Genomic DNA, 18692 nt, shown 5'->3' with positions numbered 1-18692 from the left:
AACAGGAAGTCCTAGCCCATAATTTTATTGAATTAAGTTTCACAAAAGACAAATTTTTGCAATTGACTGCTGCAATCAACTTTTTTTGGTAACAAGTCTGAATATTTAGGATAAAAAGTTTAGTTTTTAAATTTTATTTCCCAGTTAAAAAAAAATGTATTAGCCCAGCATAGTAAATTTAGAATCTTTGGATTTATTCCCTTGGATTTACTTATGACAATATGTTTGAAATGTGCTAAGTTGAAAAATTGGCAGGATCAGACTGTACGTGTGTGTTTGCAAGTGTGACAGCAAGAGAAACTGACAGAAGAAAAGAATGAATCCAAGAGAAAGCAGAGTGTTAGATTTTGGTGGTACGGGGAGGGGGGTTTCAGGTCAAAGTCATATCAACATTTTCAATATGATCAATAATGTTTTAATGAGTACCTAAAGGTGATTTTTTTTTTTTTTTACTGTCTAATCTCACAGACCATGAATGCTCTATCAGTGTCTTAAAAATACTGCCCCAATTGCACTAAGGGTCCCTTTGAATGAATGCATTTCTGGCTCTTGGGGCCAGGCTATCTACAGCTCTCATTACCTTAGCTGCTTTCAGAAGCCTCCTATGAGGCAAATGATGAATAATATCCAGAGTAGAGATCATTCTTCAGTCAAGCAACTGAGAAGGGGCTCCTTTGGTTCATTAGCCCAAATAGGATCTTTTACTTTTTGAATAGCAATCAACAGAGCAGTGGATCTATCATTTCTCTTGTTCTTTAAAAAAAAAAAAAAAATTGCATTTCCTTCAAACAATTTGGCAACGTGAAGTCTTAGATTTTTGCCTTTTATAGTACCATTGTTAGGTTGTATGAATGGAAATGAAATACACTCCCCCAAATATCTAAAGGTCCTGACATAAGGCTAGTTGTTGAGAAAATATACTTATCTTTCCCCTTGGAGCAATTTTAATAGATAATTCCAATCTTAACAGTTTCATCCTACTTCAGTAAAACTGACTTTTTCCCTACTACCTCTTTGGAGTAAATTTTCACCTTTCTGCTGGATTTATGACTGCTATTACCGATACTATGAATTATTGCAGTGTCGTGTAGCACAGCTAGGACGCTGACTCTCCTTCTTTGGAAAAAAGATAACATCATGTTGGAGTTTTAAAATTTCTTGATCAAAGAAAATACTGAAACATCAGTCAAGATTCTGGGCAAGCTTTATCACTGACTATTTTGTGCGACCATTGTAAATCATTTAAGTTTTCTGTGTCTACATTTGTAAAATATGTGCCACTCAGCTGTACAAGGAACTCCCAATCTAGTGAGCCTAATAAAAGATAAGCTTATCCAGGGGTAGAAATCATGTTTTATTCATCTTTGTTTTCTCCTGCTTAAATTCATAATAGTTACTCAGTAAATGCTGACTGAAAGAGTTTGAAAGAAAAACAGGATATAGGGCAAGTGCAAATCCTGTGAGATCCTTATGAGAATAATTTTATATAAATTTAATATATTCAGCTTGATTCTAAAGGCAATGTTGAGGGGAGGCCTGTGGGGCTGCATGTTCTTCAGTGTAACCTAAAGTACTGAGCTGACTCTAGTGGTTAGAAGATTAAAAGATATATATTTTTAATGGGCAAACCCTTTGCTTAAATATAGCCTACCGTCAGTATGTGGCTGAGCAGTGATCTCTCTTGTTAAAGTGGCTCCTGTGTATCCTTTGAGTTACCTTCACACTCAGTGATGGTTTTAAGAGCTTGGCCACCTTCCACATGTGTGAAAGCAACTCTACATTAGATGTGAGAAAGATGTGGCTGACTTTAAACTTTGGTTGGCGTGAAAAGAATGGAGAAGGCAACAAGGATTGTTCATGCACGGTTAATACTAGAAAGAGTTTCGGATTTTACAGTCATGGAAGTTAAAAGGTGTGATCCAGAACAATATCCTCCTTTTAATTATTTTTCCAAAATGTTCTCCTCTCCTTCTCCGCCATCCCAAGCAGTCTCTAAGGGGCGTAATGATATCGAAAAGATGTGAAAAGAAGAAGGAGCTGTCCTAATTTTTAGGTTTGAGATTGACATTTCTGGTACTGATATTTTGGGGGAATTGTGATTTGTTTGTTCCATAAATGAAAATCATGATTTTCCTTTTTCTTTTTTACTTCCGAAGGAGCCACCTCTTTCTGGACCTTTTTTTCCTCCTTAAGTCATCGCCGAGGTGTTTGCAAACCAAGCCAACACTTACATTTTATTCACCAAACTAGAACAAAGCCAATAGAAACAGCCTAGTAAATAGTGGAAAAAGCACAGACTTGTGTTTAACATTCGGTTCATTGCTTTCTTCTAACCTGTCTGACAAATCTTTCAACCTTTTTGAGTCTTTCTGTCCTCATCTGCAAAATGGGGTTAATGGAGGATTTCATCTGCGAAGTGGGGATAACAGAGATTAAAAGAGATGACATGGGTACATTATGCCCCAAATATACATGAGTTGAATCTTAACAATATTATGACTGTGTGGTTACAACAAAAACTTTTTCTCCTTTTGCTGTCAGAAATGCTTTTGGTAGATTTCAAATTCTTTTTCATACTGCCTGCTCTTCTTTGGTGGGGATCCAATAATATTGCTGTGACTCGAGTGTACGAGGCTGCAATTTGTGTTTGGCTTCCTTTCTCAAGGGTTCAAACAGCCAGTTTAGTGAAGGGACAAAAGTACAAAGCAAAAATTTCAGCACACGCCATCAAATCTTGGAAAGTCATCTAAAGGAGGAAAGCTTGCTACCAAGGAAGGAAAAACGGCTCTTTTCTGGGCATCATTTCTGCTCTTCTGAGAAAAGCCCCGATGTTGCAATATTTTTCAAGGCAGAATATTGTCCCAGATGGAGGAGGAAACACTGACAAGCAGAAAAGGAGATACCTGGGGTTCCGAGGCAGCGTCGGAGAGGGGCGGCGTGCCCGGGGCTCAGAACCTCGCAGCTCTTTGTTGGGGGCGGGGGAGTCACTATTTCCGCGCAAGAAATGGCTCCCCCTGGGAGCGGTCCCTCTGCGGAACCGGCTCCGCGACCCCCGCAGGCCCTAGCCCCCGCCCCTTTCCGTTCTTGCGGACCCCATAAAGTGGTCGGAGTGCGGTGCCTTTAAGACTTTTGCCTGCTGCACATGCTCAGCTCTTTGTGTGTTGGAGTTTTTCTCTTTTCAGAAAAAAAGAAATAGGCTGGAGGATGGGACGGAGGAAGCGGGGAGCGCTGGGGGAAAAGTGCTGCACTTTTGCAGCTGTAGACAGCGGACGGGAAGGGCTTATTTTCTGCTGAAGCTGCGAAGCCGGTCCCGATCTGATCTTACGTTTGGGGGGGTTCAGGAGGCGCGCGGTGCGAGCGGGGCCGACTTCCCAGGCGCGCCGAGGGGAAGGGCACGGCGGGCCCGCGCGCCACACCTGGCGGGCCGCTCTCCCCTCATCCGGCGGGCCGGGCTGTGCGGCCGCGCGGAGGAGTCCCTGGTCCCTGTCGGGGCGGGGCGAGACCACGCGCAGGGCCTGTGTGGGGAGGAGCGGAGGCACGCGCGAGAAGGGGAGGCGGCCCAGCACGCCGCGGGCTCTAAAGGCAGCACCGGCATCTGGCTAACGTTACCGGAGAGAAAATGGCTTCTGGAGGGCCGCCGGGGGCCGGCCGGGGCGGGCGAGGCTGAACCCCGCTTCCCGAGTCCCCCCTCCCGCGTTGGGCGCGCCCACCTCGGGGCTCCCGTGGCCCCCGCCCTCCCGGGCGCGCCGGGCTGGGAGCTGAGGAGGTTGGCGCGAGCCGTGGGCGAGGCGGGGCCGCGCGCTGGGTCCCCCTCCCCCTCCCGCAGGTCCCCTCCGGAGCGCCCCGCGCAGCCTGCATCTCCCGCTCCCCGCCTCCGGCCCGGCCCGGGGCGCCGTGGCGGTGGGCTCGGCCTGCCGCGGACAAGGTCAGGAGACGGAGAGGCGATGCCCGAGTGCGACTGGAGGGAGCCGAGCGGAGGCGACAGCGGCTGGGATCTGTTCCTCCTGACCGGGGAGCGGGACTGGGGCAGGCGCCGGTGAGGAGGAGAAGCGGCGGCGGCAGCGGCGCGGTGTTCTCCTCTCCGGCCAGATTTCCCCTCTGAAGCATCCCTGTAGGCGCCCGAGAGCGCATCCCGGCCGGGCAGGGGCGCTGGGAAAGATGGAACCGGGGGGCCGGGCCCGCACTGGTCCCCCGCAGCCGGCGGCCCCGGGGCCGTGGAGAGCTCGGCCGGCGGGCGGCGGCGGCGGCGCCTCCTTCTGGCTGCTGGACGGGAACAGCTGGCTGCTGTGCTATGGCTTCCTCTACCTGGCGCTCTACGCGCAGGTGTCCCAGTCCAAGCTCTGCGAGAGGACCGGCTCCTGCTTCTCGGGCCGCTGTGTCAATTCCACCTGCCTCTGCGACCCGGGCTGGGTGGGGGACCAGTGCCAGCACTGCCAGGGCAGGTTCAAGTAAGTGCCTTCGCCGGACCCCGAACCTCAGCCCTGCCCCGCACCCGTCGCGGCCTCCCCCCTTCTCTCGGCCCCGGGTCCCCCGGCTGGGAGCGACCCGCAGCGCTGCGGGAGCGGGGCCCGCGCTGTCCCCCTCCAGCCCTCGCGCCTCGGGGACTTTGGGCCCTGCGTCTCGCACCGACCGCCGTGGACGCGAAGCCTTTCCCGATGGTCCACCTGTCCGCAGCGACTCTGGTCCCCTGATCGTCAAAATTTTCACACTCAGTTACGGTGGCAAACACCATTTTGTTAGGACACTATTTTTTAATCAAAAATTATGCACGTAACTCGTGAAATACTTGCGCATTGTGAAGCATTCAAACAATACGGAAGTTTAAAGGTTAAAAGTTCTGGTCTACCAGTACCTCCCTCTTCCCCATCCTACTCCCCTCTCTAGAGGTAAGCACTGCTAACATGTTAGTGTATTTAGTAATAGTGATCATAAGTAGAGTTTATGATGGCCTTACTATGTGCCAAACACTGTTCTGAGCCCATTACGTGGGTTATCTTGTTTGTTTCTCACAACAACTCTGAGTTACTAGAATTACTTTACTGGTTTTACAGAGGGAAATCGAGGCAATCCAAATCAGCCAGCCTAACTCTAGAACGTTTACTTTAAGCCAATATACTATGTTGAATTTGCGAGGACAGTCTTGAATTGAGAAATGCAAGAGTGACTTTGGGTTAGATAAGAGGATGAAATACCTGGACTTTTTAATGTGGTGGAGATAAAAGATTTTTCTAACTGGTTCTTTGACTGTCAGCTGTTGTGTGGGAGCATCACTTTCGTTTTTTTGAAGCTCAAGGCCCTAAGGAGCTTGCTTTACGACAGTAAAGATACTTTCCCCCATTGGTTGATGTTTATTGCGTTGCTGTCTGATAAGAAAAGAAATGGGTGAATGTGGGGGGAGCAGCAGATAAGATAGTTGAGGCCAATAGGGTGTCCATCTGACAACTTGCACATAACAGTCACTAAGTACGTCAACTTCTTGGTCTTCTAGATACTTCACATGAAGTTTGCTGGCTGGGTTAGTAGCTCTGAAATTGCACTATGTAGATTACTTGTTGTCAGGGTGATAGCAAAATCTAAGTGAACTGTCTCTTGGGCTCTAAGGCAAAGGTAGGAATATGGTTCACCTGCTAATAATGTATGACAGGAAAATTTCCTGGGAGTTTTAAACAGCATATTTTCCTTTTTTTGAAAAAAAAACTTGCCAGTTAAGACAGTGCCCCTGAAAACTCATTGTAAAAATGTATTTTTAAAAATGGGACTTTTTAATTTAAGTAGATCTTACTATTTAAATTAATTGACAGGAAGTTTTTGGAAGTGAAATCTCAGAATGAAGTTTTATGAAAGTCATTTGTAGCAATAAGTTAAAATGTTTCCTAGCTTCATAATTTCACAAATTAGCATAGTACTGTAGTTTTATATTTAAACAAAATTTGGTGGAGGTACTAATTAAAAGTTTAAACAAGTGTTTCAAGGTCTGCAAAGATATCTTATCGAATTGTGCTTGTTAGCAGTCTTTGTAACTTAAATGTTCTTAAACTTTAGCTTTGATCATAACAGCCAGCCTCTTTACCTAGCAAGAGAGGAATTTGAACATATGAACTGGTAGTCAACAATGAAAAAAGCCATATCCATTTTTTTATATCCTTTGGTACATAAATAGGAAGATTGCCTGATTCATGTGTAAGTTAGGGACATTGGCCTTTGGGTGGGTGGAATTGCTCCATTTCTCTAAAGAGGACAGAAATTGCTGCAGTTCTAAGAAGCTTCTGTCTACATTTTATAGTAGTGGAATTGCTAATCAGCTAGATCAGCAGCCTGTAACCTCACTAGCAGAGGTTGTCTCAGTTAGTAGGAAAGATCACAGATCAAGTTAAAACCAGCTTAAATAATATAGAGAGATGGTTGGTGTTCGTGAAAGATACATTAGTGAGTAAAAGAGGACTAGTTGTTTTTTTTTTTTTTATATAGATATAGGTAAATAACAATAAGCCCTGGACTAATCATTGAATATTCATTTCCTTGGAAGCTGTTTCCTATGATTCATTGTACGCTATTAGTAAGTACTTTTTCATTTCTCTGTGGAATACAAGCTATTAGTTAGAGTAAATATAACTGGTACAACTCTGTGTTTTGTTATGTATTCTCTTAGCATAAAGAAAAAAGTGGTATTTAATGTTAAAGGGAAGAATCAATTTAGAAGAAAAGATTTCTTCCTGGTAAAGTACATGCTAAGCTAAGAAAGGTTTATTTGAGGATGGTGGCTTGTTTTATCCAGCATTTGAAATAATAGCACAGTGGGAAAGACTTTAACTGGAAATTCTCACTTCATTAATTATCTTGAAAATCTTTTACTTAACTGAAGGATAGCCACCTAACAAACAGACATCAAAAATGATCAATCTTGGGGCTTCCCTGGTGGCGCAGTGGTTGAGAATCTGCCTGCCAATGCAGGGGACACGGGTTCGAGCCCTGGTCTGGGAAGATCCCACATGCCGCGGAGCAACTAGGCCCGTGAGCCACAACTACTGAGCCTGCGCGTCTGGGGCCTGTGCTCCGCAACAGGAGAGGCCGCGATAGTGAGAGGCCCGCGCACCGCGATGAAGAATGGCCCCCACTTGCCACAACTAGAGAAAGCCGTCGCATAGAAACGAAGACCCAACACAGCCAAAAAAATAAAGTAAAAAAAAAGAATAAAGGCAAACGCATTAAAAAAAAAAAAAAAAAAAAAGATCAATCTTGGTAAGCAGGTGTCAAAATTAATTGGCTGGTTCCATGGTAACATAGCTTTTTTCCTACTGTAGGGATTTCACTAGGGAATGAGTATCCTTTAAATGCTTCTTTAGAACGGAAGATTGATGGTTGGGGGGAGAAATGCAGAAGCAAATATGGTATCAAAAGTGGTACTTCAGTTCTCTTAGGATTGATTTCAGTCTTCTGTTTCCATTTGAAAAGAATATAACTCTCAGAATTACAAGCCCTTCCTCTCATAGGTAAAACAGAATGAACACTGATCTTCAGCTAAAGCTGGACTAAAAGACTTAGGACTGAGAATCAGAGAGGACAGTGCCAATTTGAAATATAATAATCAAGGATATATATGCAAATGTGAATTACATTTACTTGGGTAGCTTAGTATAACATTGGAGTAGAAAATGTTTTGCTATGAACTATTTGAATGAATAACATTCTCTATTAGAAGCCAGTTCTTTAGAATTATTTTTGTAGAGTAGTTGAGATTTATGTTTTTATAAATTAATAATTTGAGTTCAAACTTGGACATTTTCTTGCTTATGTGACTTAGGAACCTAAGACTTCTAATTTCTCTTAGGTAAACAAAATAACTGATATTAACATTCTGAGATTGGAAAATAACTCATTATATTGTGAATATTTTATAAATGTATATTTATTATTAAAACATATTTATTGAATATTTCTCTAAAATCATCTATTAAATCTTATTGTGTGTTTAATGTATATAGATATTTTTTAAACCTCTTAAGTCAGTCGAGTATGGATAATGAATTTCACACATTTATAATGGAAGTCTATTTCTATTTTGACAGCAAAATGAAGATATAATATCAGGAGTGAGGTTGCTATTGTAAACAGAAAGTGGCAGGGTTAAATGTGTCAATATTTTCCCTAAGTTATTATTAAAAAAAAAACAAACCCCAACATATGTGTGTATACACACACACACACACACGTACATATTTGGAATCCTTTTTAATAATAATAGGGAAGCTATCAATAACTATAAAGTTAAATTGAATATTCCCTGTCCCCAGCTCTTCTTTATTTCAAACTAAGATTATAATATGCAATTTATATCCATGGGTTCTTTTTACATTATTAAACCATAAAATCACACAATAGATTTTAAAATAATTTAAATTGAGTGTTTCTAAGATCCTAAATTGATAAATTGCTTGTACTAGCATGGTTTTCAAGACCATGTGTCTACATAATTTGGTTCCTTTAGCAGATCAGACTCACCCTTCCTGTGTTCCTGCCTGGGTCTTTTAAAGTTCCTTGAAAGTGTCACATTCCTTTTGGACTCAGGGCATTTCACACATATGCATACATCTCTCTGAACCAACTTTCCTATGTGGTCTTTGCTTGACTGATTATTAAGCATCCTTTGAATTTTATTTAGCTTATATTAGTGTCTAAAGGAAGCTCTTCTGACTCCTCAGACTATGTGACCCCTCGTTATGTACTCTTAGAGCACTATTTTTACTTTTTAGCACTTTCAAAATTATTTAATTACAATTGTAATTTTTTCTTAAAAAATTATTTTTAAGAGCTTTATTGGGGTATAATTGACATGCAATAAACTGTACAATTTAAAAAGTTTGGACATACGTATGCACCTCTTAAACTATCACTACAATCAAGATCATAAAAATATCAATCACACTCAAAAGTTCCATGTGCCCCTTTGTATTCCCTCCCTCTCCTTTCCGCTGCCTCTCTCTGTTCCCAGGCAACTAACTGAGCCGCTTTCCTTCACTATAGATTTCTAACAAAATGACAAAACTCTTTTTCAGAGTAGTTGTATCTTTTACATTCCCACCAGCAGGGTATGAATGTTCTAGTTAATTTACACCCTCACCAACACTTGGTATGGTCAGTCTTAAATTTTAGCGGTTCTAATAGGTGTGTAATGTTATCTCGTTGTGGTTTTATTTTGCATTTCCCTAATGACTAATGAGAGCATCTTATCATGTGCTTACTTGCCATCTGTAGATCTTCTTTGGTGAGGTATCTGTTCATATCTTTTGCACATTTTTAAAATTGTTTTTTCTTATTATTGATTTTTATGAGTTCTTTATATATTCTAGATACTAGTTCCTTATCAGATATATCATTGGCAAATATTTTCTCCCATGTTGGGGCTTGTCTTTTCATTCTCTTAACAGTGCTTTCAAAGAACAGAAGTTTTAAATTTCAATTCCAGTTTATCATTTTTTTTCCTTTTATGGATTGTGCTTTTGGCGCAATATCTAAGAAGCCTTTGCCTAAACCAAAGATTTTCTTTGATTATTTTTTCTTCCTAGAAGTTTTGTAGTTTTAGATTTTACAATTAGGTTTATAGTCCCTTTTGAGTTAATTCCACATCTAGTGAGAGGTATGCATCTCAATTTTTTTTTTTTTTCATATAGATATCCAATTATTCTAGGACCATTTGTTGAAAAAAACTATCCTTTCTCTACTAAAGTGGCTTGGCAACTTTGTTGAAACCAGTTGTTTGTATATTTGTGTGTCTGTTTCTGGACTCTGTTCCACTGATCTATTTGTATGTCAAGATTATTATAGCTTTGTAAGTCTTGAATTCAGGGAGTTTAAGTCCTTCAATTTTGTTCTTTTTCAGTTATTTTGGCTATTCTATGTCCTTGGCATTTCCACATGAATTTCAGAATCAGCTTGTCAGTTTCTACAAAAAAGCCTGCTGGGGTTTTATCTGGGATTGTATTGAATCTATACATTAGTCTGGGGGACAGTTGACACCTTATCGATGTTGAGTTTTCTCACCCGTGAACATGGTATATCTCTCCATTTATTTAAGTCTTCTTTAATCTCTCAAAAATATTTAAAAGTTTTCAGTGAACAGGTCTTACAACTCTTCTGTCAGATTTTCCCCTAAGTATTTAATATATTTTGCTGCTGTTGTAAATTATATATATGTGTGTGTGTATGTGTGTGTGTGTTTATAAAATATGGAAATACAACTGATTTTGTATTTGGTCTTGTATCCTTCAATTTTGCTGACCTCACTTATTAGCTGTAGTAGTAGTAGTTTTTGTAGATTCCTTATGATTTTCTACATAGATGATTATGTTGTCCGCAAGTAAAAATACTATAAGCCTTTTCTCTGCAATCTGGATGCCTTTCATTTCTTTTTTCTTGCCTTATTTCACTGGCTAGAACCTCTGTTACAGTGATGTATACAGGTGATAAGAGTGGTTGGCTGTGTCTTGTTTTTGATTTAAAGGAAAAATATTCAATCTTTAACCATTAAGTATGATGTTATGTGTAAGATTTCTAAAACCTTTCTGATTTTCTGTTTCTGTCAGTTATTGAGAGGGGGTATTGAAATCTTCAATTACAATTTTGTAATTATCTGTTTCTCTGCAGTCGCATCTGTTTTTGCTTCATGTATTTTGAAGCTCTGTTATTAGATGCATGAAATTTTGTATTATATCCTATTGGTAAATTGATCCTTTTTTCATTATGGAATGACTAGTTCTTGAAAAGACTATCCTTTTTTCATTGATGTTTTTGCCCCTTTGTTGAAAATCAGGTGGACGTCTCTCTGTATCTGTTTCTTGATTCTGTTCTGTTCTATTGATTCATGTGTCTGTCCTTTGGGAAATGCCTTTCTTTTGACTACTGGATCTTTATAGTAAGTCTTTTTCTTTTTTAAATTTATTTTTGGCTGTGTTGGGTCTTTGTTACTGCGTGAGGGCTTTCTCTAGTTGTGTTGAGTGGTTGCCTCTTTGTTGCGGTGTTCGGGCTTCTCATTGTGGTGGCTTCTCTTGTTGTGGGGCATGGACTCTAGGTGTGCAGGCTTCAGTAGTTGCGGCACATGAGCTCAGTAGTTGTGGCTCGCTGGCTCTAGAGCGCAGGCTCAGTAGTTGTGGCCCAGGGGCTTAGTTGCTTCGTGGCATGTGGAATCTTCCCGGACCAGGGCTTGAACCCATGTCCCCTGCATTGGCAGGCAGGTTCTTAACCACTGTACCACCAGGAAAGTCCCTTTATAGTAAGACTTAAAATTAGATAGTGAGGTTCTTCCAACTCTGCTTCTATTTTTGAAAATTCATTTGGTTTTTCTAGTTCATTTGCTTTTCCACATAAATTTTAGAATCAGTTTGTCAATTTCTTAAAAAAAAAGCTGGGATTTTGATTGAGATTGTGTTGATTCAAGAGATCATTTTGGGAAGAATCGACATCTAGACAATATTGAATTTTCTAGTCCATCAACATCATATATTTCTTCATTTATTTAGGTTTTCATTGATTTCTTTCTTCAGATACAGATACTGCATATGTTTTGTTAGATTTATACCTAAATAGTTTATATTCTTTGATGCTATTGTAATTGATAGTTTCTTTTAATTTCAGTTTCTAATTGTTCTTTTTCATTATGTAGAAATGCAATTGATTTTTGTATATTGACCTTGTATCCTGCAATGTTGCTAAACTCAGTTTCAGTAGCTTTTTTTTCGTAGATTCTTTGGGGCTTTCTGTACAGACGATCATAGCATCTGTTTTACTTTTTCCTTTCCCATTATATGCCCTTATTTTTCTTCTGGTTCTGTTGTACTCGCTAGGACCTTCAACCTGATGCTGAATATGAGTACAAGAGTGGATATCCTTGCCTTGTTTCCAATCTTAGGTGGAAAACATTCAGTCTTTAAACATGAAGTATCATGTTAGTTGCAGGCTTTTTAAAAATAAATGCCTTTTGTTAGGTTCAAGAAGTTCCCTACTATTCCTAATTTTGAGAGTTGAGATAACGGAAAAATGTATATTGGTCTCTGCCCCTGGTTCCTGGCATAGAGTTCCTAAAACCGTTCTAATTTCCTAAGTGATAAGAGCACTAGAAGCATCTCTTGTTCTAATGTTCGCCTTTTACCTTTGTTCCTAACACAGGGCTGCTGAAACCCTTGTAATTTCCCCGGTGATAGTAGTAGCTCCTGGATGGCTTCTGGATGAGGGCTAGTTACCAGAAAGGCCAAGTCATGGTTTGAAGCTTGGAATCTTCAGCCCTGGGCACCGTTCTGTTGAGAAGGGAGAATGGCTGAAAGTAGAGATACGATCAATCATGCGTACATGATAAAGCCTCCATAAAATCCCCAAAGTTTGGGGTTCAGAGAGCTTCTAGTGAACACATGAAGGTGCTGGGAGAGTGATGCACCTTAACAGGGCAGGGAAACACTGAACCGCTTTGCCCATGTATTACCCTATGTAGCTCTTCTATCTGGCTGTTCCTGAATTATATCCTTTTATAATAAACTAGTGATCTAGTAAATAAAATGCTTGTCTGAGTTCTGTGAGCCTCTCTAGCAAATTAATTAAACCCAAGGAAGGGGTCCTTGGATCCCCCAGTCTATGGCCAGTTGGTCAGAAGCATAGGTGGTATCTGGGCTTGCAACTGGTTTCTGAAGTGGGGCAGGGTTCGGTGGAGGGGCAGTCTTGTGGAACTGAAACCTTAACCTGTGGCATCTGATGCTGTTTCCTGTTAGATAGTGTCAGAATTGAGTTGAATTCTTGGACACTCTGCTGTTGCCTGTGAATTCCTTGGTGGTGGGGAAAAACCTCCATACATTTGGTGACCGGAAGCGAAGGTTGTGTGAATAGTAAAGGAGACTTATGGGGAAGAAGCACACAGTAGAGAAGAACTGGATTTTTTCCTACACAGGAGGAAAAATGCTGAGAGTTTTTCCATTTACAGTCATGTATGGATGTTGAATTTTGTCACATGTTTCTTCTATATCTATTGAGACAGTCGTTTGGTTTTTCTTCTTTTGTTTGTTAATATTGGTGAATTAAATTGATTGATTTTCAAATGTTTAATCAGCTTTACATTCCTGGGGTAAACTCCACTTGGTCCCAATTTATTATACTTTTTATATATTGCTAGATTTAATTTGCTAATATTTCGTTGAGGATTTTTGCTTCTGTGTTCATGAGAGATATTGTTCTGTAATTTTATTTTCTTGAAATGTCTTTGGTTTCCTTATCATGGTGTAATGCTAACCTTATAAAATGAGTTAGGAAATGCTCCCTCTTATGTTTTCTGGAAGGATTTATGTAGACTTGGTATTACTTTTTTCTTAAATGTTTGGTAAATTCATCAGTGATGCCATTTGGGTCTGGAATTTCTTTGTGGAAGGCTTGCAGCTGTGAACTCAATTTTTTAAATAGATGCAGGGATATTCATTTTATCTATTTCTTGAGTGAGTTTTGGCAGATTGTATCTTACAGAGGATGGGTCCATTTCATCTAAGTTTTCAAATTTATGGGCATAAAGTTGTTCATAATATTTCCTTATCATCCTTTTAAAGTCTGTGGGGTCTTTAGTGATATTTCTTCTTCCATTTCTGATATTGGTAGTTTATGTTTTCTTTCTTTTTTCTTGCTTAGTCTGGCTAGACATTAATGTTATCAGTCTTTTCAAAGAATATGTGTTTGGTTTCATTGATTCCTGCTATTTTTTCTTTTGTTGTTTTTTCAGTTGCATTGATTGCTGCTTCCTTTTTTAATTTAATTTAATTTTATTTTTGCCACGTCACGCAGCTTGCAGGATCTTAGTTCCTGAGCAGGGATTGAACCCAGGCCCGTGGCAGTGAAAGCCCCGAGTCTTTACCACTGGATCGCCAGGGAATCCCTGCTTCCTTTGGTTTTAACTTGCTTTTTTCATTCTAGTTTCTTAAGATGAAAAGCTTAGATCATTAATTTGAGATGTTTCTTCCTTTTAATAAAAGCATTTGAATGCTATACATGTTCTTCTAAGCACTGCATTAGCTGAATCTCACATATTATGGTATGTAGTACTTTGATTTTCATGCAGTGTAATTGAACTAAATTATGATTTACCTTGAGACATTCTCTTTGGCTTATGTAGAACTGTTTTGTTTAATTTCCAAATATTTGGGAATTTACCAGAGCTTTTTCTTTTATTTATTTCTAGTTAAATTCCATTATGTTCAAAGAACATACCTTTTATGATTCTAGTTTTTATAAATTTGTTAAGACTTGTTTTTTGGACAAAATATGGTCTATCGTGGTGAATGTTACATGTGCAGTTTAAAGAATATACATTCTGCTGTTGAATGGAGTGTTACAGAAATGTCAAGAAGGTCAATTGGTTGTTTATATTGTTTAGATCTTCTGTATCCCTAATGATATTCTATCTACTTGTTCTGTTGATTACTGAAAGAGGAGTGTTGAAGTCTCCCACTGTATTTATGAATTTATCTGTTTGTTTCCTTTCATTTCTGTCAGTTTTGCTTCTTGTATTTTGAAGCTTTTTTTGAGATGCATATACAGTTAGAATTGTTATGTCTTTTTGGTGAACGGACCCATTCATCATAATATAATTTCCCATCTCTTTTTCTTTGGTAATTCTTTTTACTTTGAAATCTACTTTGATATTAATAGCCACACTAGCTTTCTTCTGCTTATTGTTTGCATGATGTATCCTTTTTGACTTGGAAAGAATGATGTGTGTGTGTGTATGTATGTATGTGTATGTAAATATATATATATATAAAATCCAGTCTAATAATCTCTGTCTTTATATTGGTTTGTTGAGACTCTTTACATTTAATGTATTTGGATATTTTTTAGCATTCCATTTTAATTTTCTGTTGGCCCTTTTTGTATATGTCTTTGTATTATTTTTTAGTGGTAATGCTAGTGTGCTAGTGATTACACTATGCATAGCTAACTTTTTATAGTCTATTTAGAGTTAGTAATATATTACTTCAGGAAAATTAAGAAATTTTGGAACCATATAGGTCCATTTATCCTCACCTGCTGACCTTTGTTATAATTGTCATATAATCACATCTACATGTATGGCAAATCTCATCTGATAAAGTTATAAATTTTGCTTTCAACAATCATACATACTTTAAAGAACCTAAGAGGAGGAAAATAGTCTTTTGTATTTTCTCAGATATCTGCTCTTCCTTTTGCTCTTTGTTTATTTCTCAAGTTATAAATTAACTCTTAGTGTCATTTCCCTTTTGTCTGCATCACTTTCTTTTGGATTTCTTTTTGAGCACGGCTGCTGCTGATGGACTTTCTTAGTTTTCCTTGTTTTGAGAATATTTTGCCTTTTTTACTGAAAGATATTTTCCCAAGTACAGAATTCTGGGTTGACAGTTTCTTTCTTTCAGTGTTTTGAAGATGTTGCTTGACTCTCTTCTGGCCTGCATAGTTTCTGAAATATGCAGGGAAATCTGCAGTCATTCTAATTATTTTTCCCCTGTATGTATAATTACATTTTTTTTCTAGCTACTTTCAAGCTTTTTATACAACTTTTGTTTTTAGCAGTTCAGATTCTGATGTATCTGTGTGTAGCTTTCTTTGAATTTGCCCTGGTTAGGGTTTGCTGAGCATCTTGAATTTATATTTATGTCTTTCACAAATATAGGACTTTTCTAAAAACCGTTATTTCTTCAAATATATTTTTCTGCACCAGTCTTTTTCCCTTCTCTTTCTGGGACTTCAGTGATACTAGTGTTAGGCTTAAACAAAATTCTTGAGGCTCTGTTGTCTTTTTTTTAACTCTTTTTTTTCTTTCTTTAGATTGTACAATTTCTGTTGAACTATCATCAACTTCACTGACTGTTGCCTCTGCAATCTCCACTATGCTTTCGAACCCATCCAGTCATTTTCAAATTTAAGATATAGTTTTCAGTCCCCACATTTCTGTCGTGTTCTTTTTTATGATTTCTATTTCCCTGTTGAAAACTTCTCTCATTTAAGTGTCTTTACCTTTACCCCATGCAGTACAGTTTTAGTACCTAACGTCTTTGTCTGATGATTCCAATTTCTGGATTTTCTCAGGATTGACATCTATTGATTATCTTTTCCATTGAGAATCTGTTACATATTCCTGGTTCTTTGTATGTTGAGTGATTTTGGATTTATTCTGGATGTTCTGAATGTTATGTAGGTTCTTCGTCCTGTTATTCCCTGGAGAATGCTGATTTATTTATTTACTTATTTACTTATTTATTTTTATTTAGTAGGCAACTAACTGGTTAGGTACAAGTAGCAAATTCTCTTTCTTGCTTTCTGAGGGCAGTGGTTCTAATCTTCGTTCCATTTTCAAAGCCTTTGGATCTAAATGCACACATGCCACTCAGGGATTAGTCTGAGACTTTGTGATGTTTTAAATTTTAATTCACTTCTCAGAGCCTGTGATAAGCTGCTTTTTGGTCTGTCCCACACATGAGTAGCTCAGACTGAGCTTGAGTCTTATGTGGGTTCATATACAGAATTAGGGTATCTCTATCTTCAGCTCCGTCTTCCTTAGGATTCCCCCCACAGTCTTTGGCTTGAAGGGGCACTTTTCCCCAGTTATTCTTGCTTTTGAAGAGACAGAATTTCTCTTAGGATTTGATCTGCATATGCATGTGCTGCTGCCATTCTCTCAAGGTTTGCCATCCTTGCCATCTTTCCGGCCATCGTTTTTGTAAAGTCCTGAAGTTTTCTTTCTTGGGTTGTTGCAGTAGCCCTTTAATCGATCTCTCTGTTTCTGATTTTTCTCTTGCTAATCTGTTCTTTATTGCTGCCAGAGTTTGCTTGATAGAACACAAATTTGATCATATCTTCCTTTGCCTAAGAACTGGAGTATTTAAGGTAGTGAGTGGTGCCAAGGTTTCTGATGAGGGATCTGTTGTCATTCAAATTGTTGTTCTCCTCTAGGTAGTGTGTCATCTTCCTCTGTCTTTCTTTCTTTTTTCTCTTAGGTTTTCAGAAATTTGGTTATGATGTGTGTGGGTGTGGAATTCTTTGTTTACCTTGTTTATTATTTGCTCAGCATCTTGTTCTGTAAGTTTATATCTTTTTCAAAATTTGCAAAAATTTGTTATCATTTCTTCAGATATTTTTTTCAGCTCCACACTTTTTCCTCTCCTTCTGTGACTCCAATGAGACAAATGTTAGATCTTTTGTTACTAGCTTTTAAGTCACTAAAGCTCTGTTCATTTCCTTCAGTCTATTTTCTCTCTCTTCAGACTGGATGATTTTTATTTACGTATCTCTATATTCAGTGATTCTTTCCTCTATCTTCTCTATTCTGCTCTTGGACACCTCTTGTGAGTTTTTATAAAAAGTTTCATTTATTATATTTTTCCATTTTGTTCTTCTTTATGTCTTCTGTTTCTTTGCTGAAACTTATATTTTTGTATTTGTTCCAAAAGTGTCTGCAGCTGCTTGTTGGGCCATTTTTCTGAGAGCTGCTCTAAGATTCTTGACAGATAATTCCAGGATCTTTGTCATGTCAGTGCTGGTACCTGCTGATTATCTCTTCTCAAATGAGTTGAGATTTTGTATGGCAAGTAATTTTGGATTGTATCCTGGATATTTTGAGTATTATGTATGAGACTGTTGTTCCTATTTAAACATTCTGTTCTAGGAGGCAGTCAACTCGTTTTGGCATGTATGACCTAGCTCACTTTTTAAAAGTACAGCTTTATTGAGTTATAATTTATATACCATAATATTCATACATGTCATAATACCATTTTGAAGTGTATGATTCAGTGGTCTTTAGTATATTCAGAGAGCGGTGCAACCATCACCACTCTCTAGTTTTAGAACTTTTTCATCACCCCATAAGGCAAACCCACACCCATTCGCAGTCACTTTCCATTTTCCCTACCCACCAATTCCACTAATCTAGGCAGCTGCTAATCTACTTTCTACGAGCTTGTTTATTATGGACATTTCATAGAAATGGAATCATATAATTATATGGTCTTTGTCACTGACTTCTTTCACTTAGCATGTTGTCAAGTTTCATTGTATTGGTATTCCACATTTGTTTTTCTCTTTATCAGCTGATGGACATTTGGGTTGTTTCTTCTACCTTTTGGCTACTGTGAATAATGCTGCTATGAATTTTTTTTGTGTACAGGTTTTGGCATGGACATATGCTTTAATTTCTCTTGGGGATATCCTAGGAGTGTGCTGGCTCTCTTTTGTGCTGAGATTCGACTGCCCACTTAGTTACAATTCAGTCGGCTTTGGCTGTACTATTCTGCTCTGCCTTGCTTGTCTGCTCCCCAGAGACCATTCTGAACCGCAGGTGGTATTCCATACCATAGTTCAGTACTAGAAGTTTCTGCTGTGTTGATTCTGATCAGTTTCACATATTGCACCTGAGGGCATGCCCAGGACTTCATACACATATTTAAAGAATCCCCTTTTTCACCTTTTCACCTTCCTCATCTTTGTAATTTCTTTCCATTCTCTCGTTAGGAGGATAAGGGGAGCTGACTCTATTGTCATTTGCCTGGTTCAGGGCAGAGATGGTCCACCCCCCAGTCTCTGCAGCTGCTGCACCCCTAGTGGTGAGGGGCAAGGGTGCTGCCTTTTTGCTGGCATTTGCTTAGTACAGGGTAGGGATGGTTGAAGTGACTCCACCCACACATTCTCCCCCAGTG

The 18692-nt window shown here is 39.2% G+C and overlaps 1 protein-coding gene across 1 annotated transcript in view; it reads left to right on the top strand.

The window, feature by feature from the left end:
* The first annotated feature begins 4158 nt into the window (after positions 1-4158).
* The window catches only part of ATRNL1 (attractin like 1), a 706302-nt gene continuing 691768 nt past the window's right edge, over positions 4159-18692 (top strand). Inside the window, exon 1 of the mRNA XM_007173145.3 lies at positions 4159-4448. Coding sequence (XP_007173207.2) covers positions 4159-4448 — 290 coding nt within the window. The remainder of the gene's footprint in view (positions 4449-18692) is intronic.

This window comes from Balaenoptera acutorostrata, chromosome 16 (genome assembly GCF_949987535.1).
Source record: "Balaenoptera acutorostrata chromosome 16, mBalAcu1.1, whole genome shotgun sequence".
NCBI classification, from domain to species: domain Eukaryota; kingdom Metazoa; phylum Chordata; class Mammalia; order Artiodactyla; family Balaenopteridae; genus Balaenoptera; species Balaenoptera acutorostrata.
The sequence above is the reverse complement of the archived record's forward strand: the minus strand, read 5'-3'. Positions and strand labels throughout refer to the sequence as shown.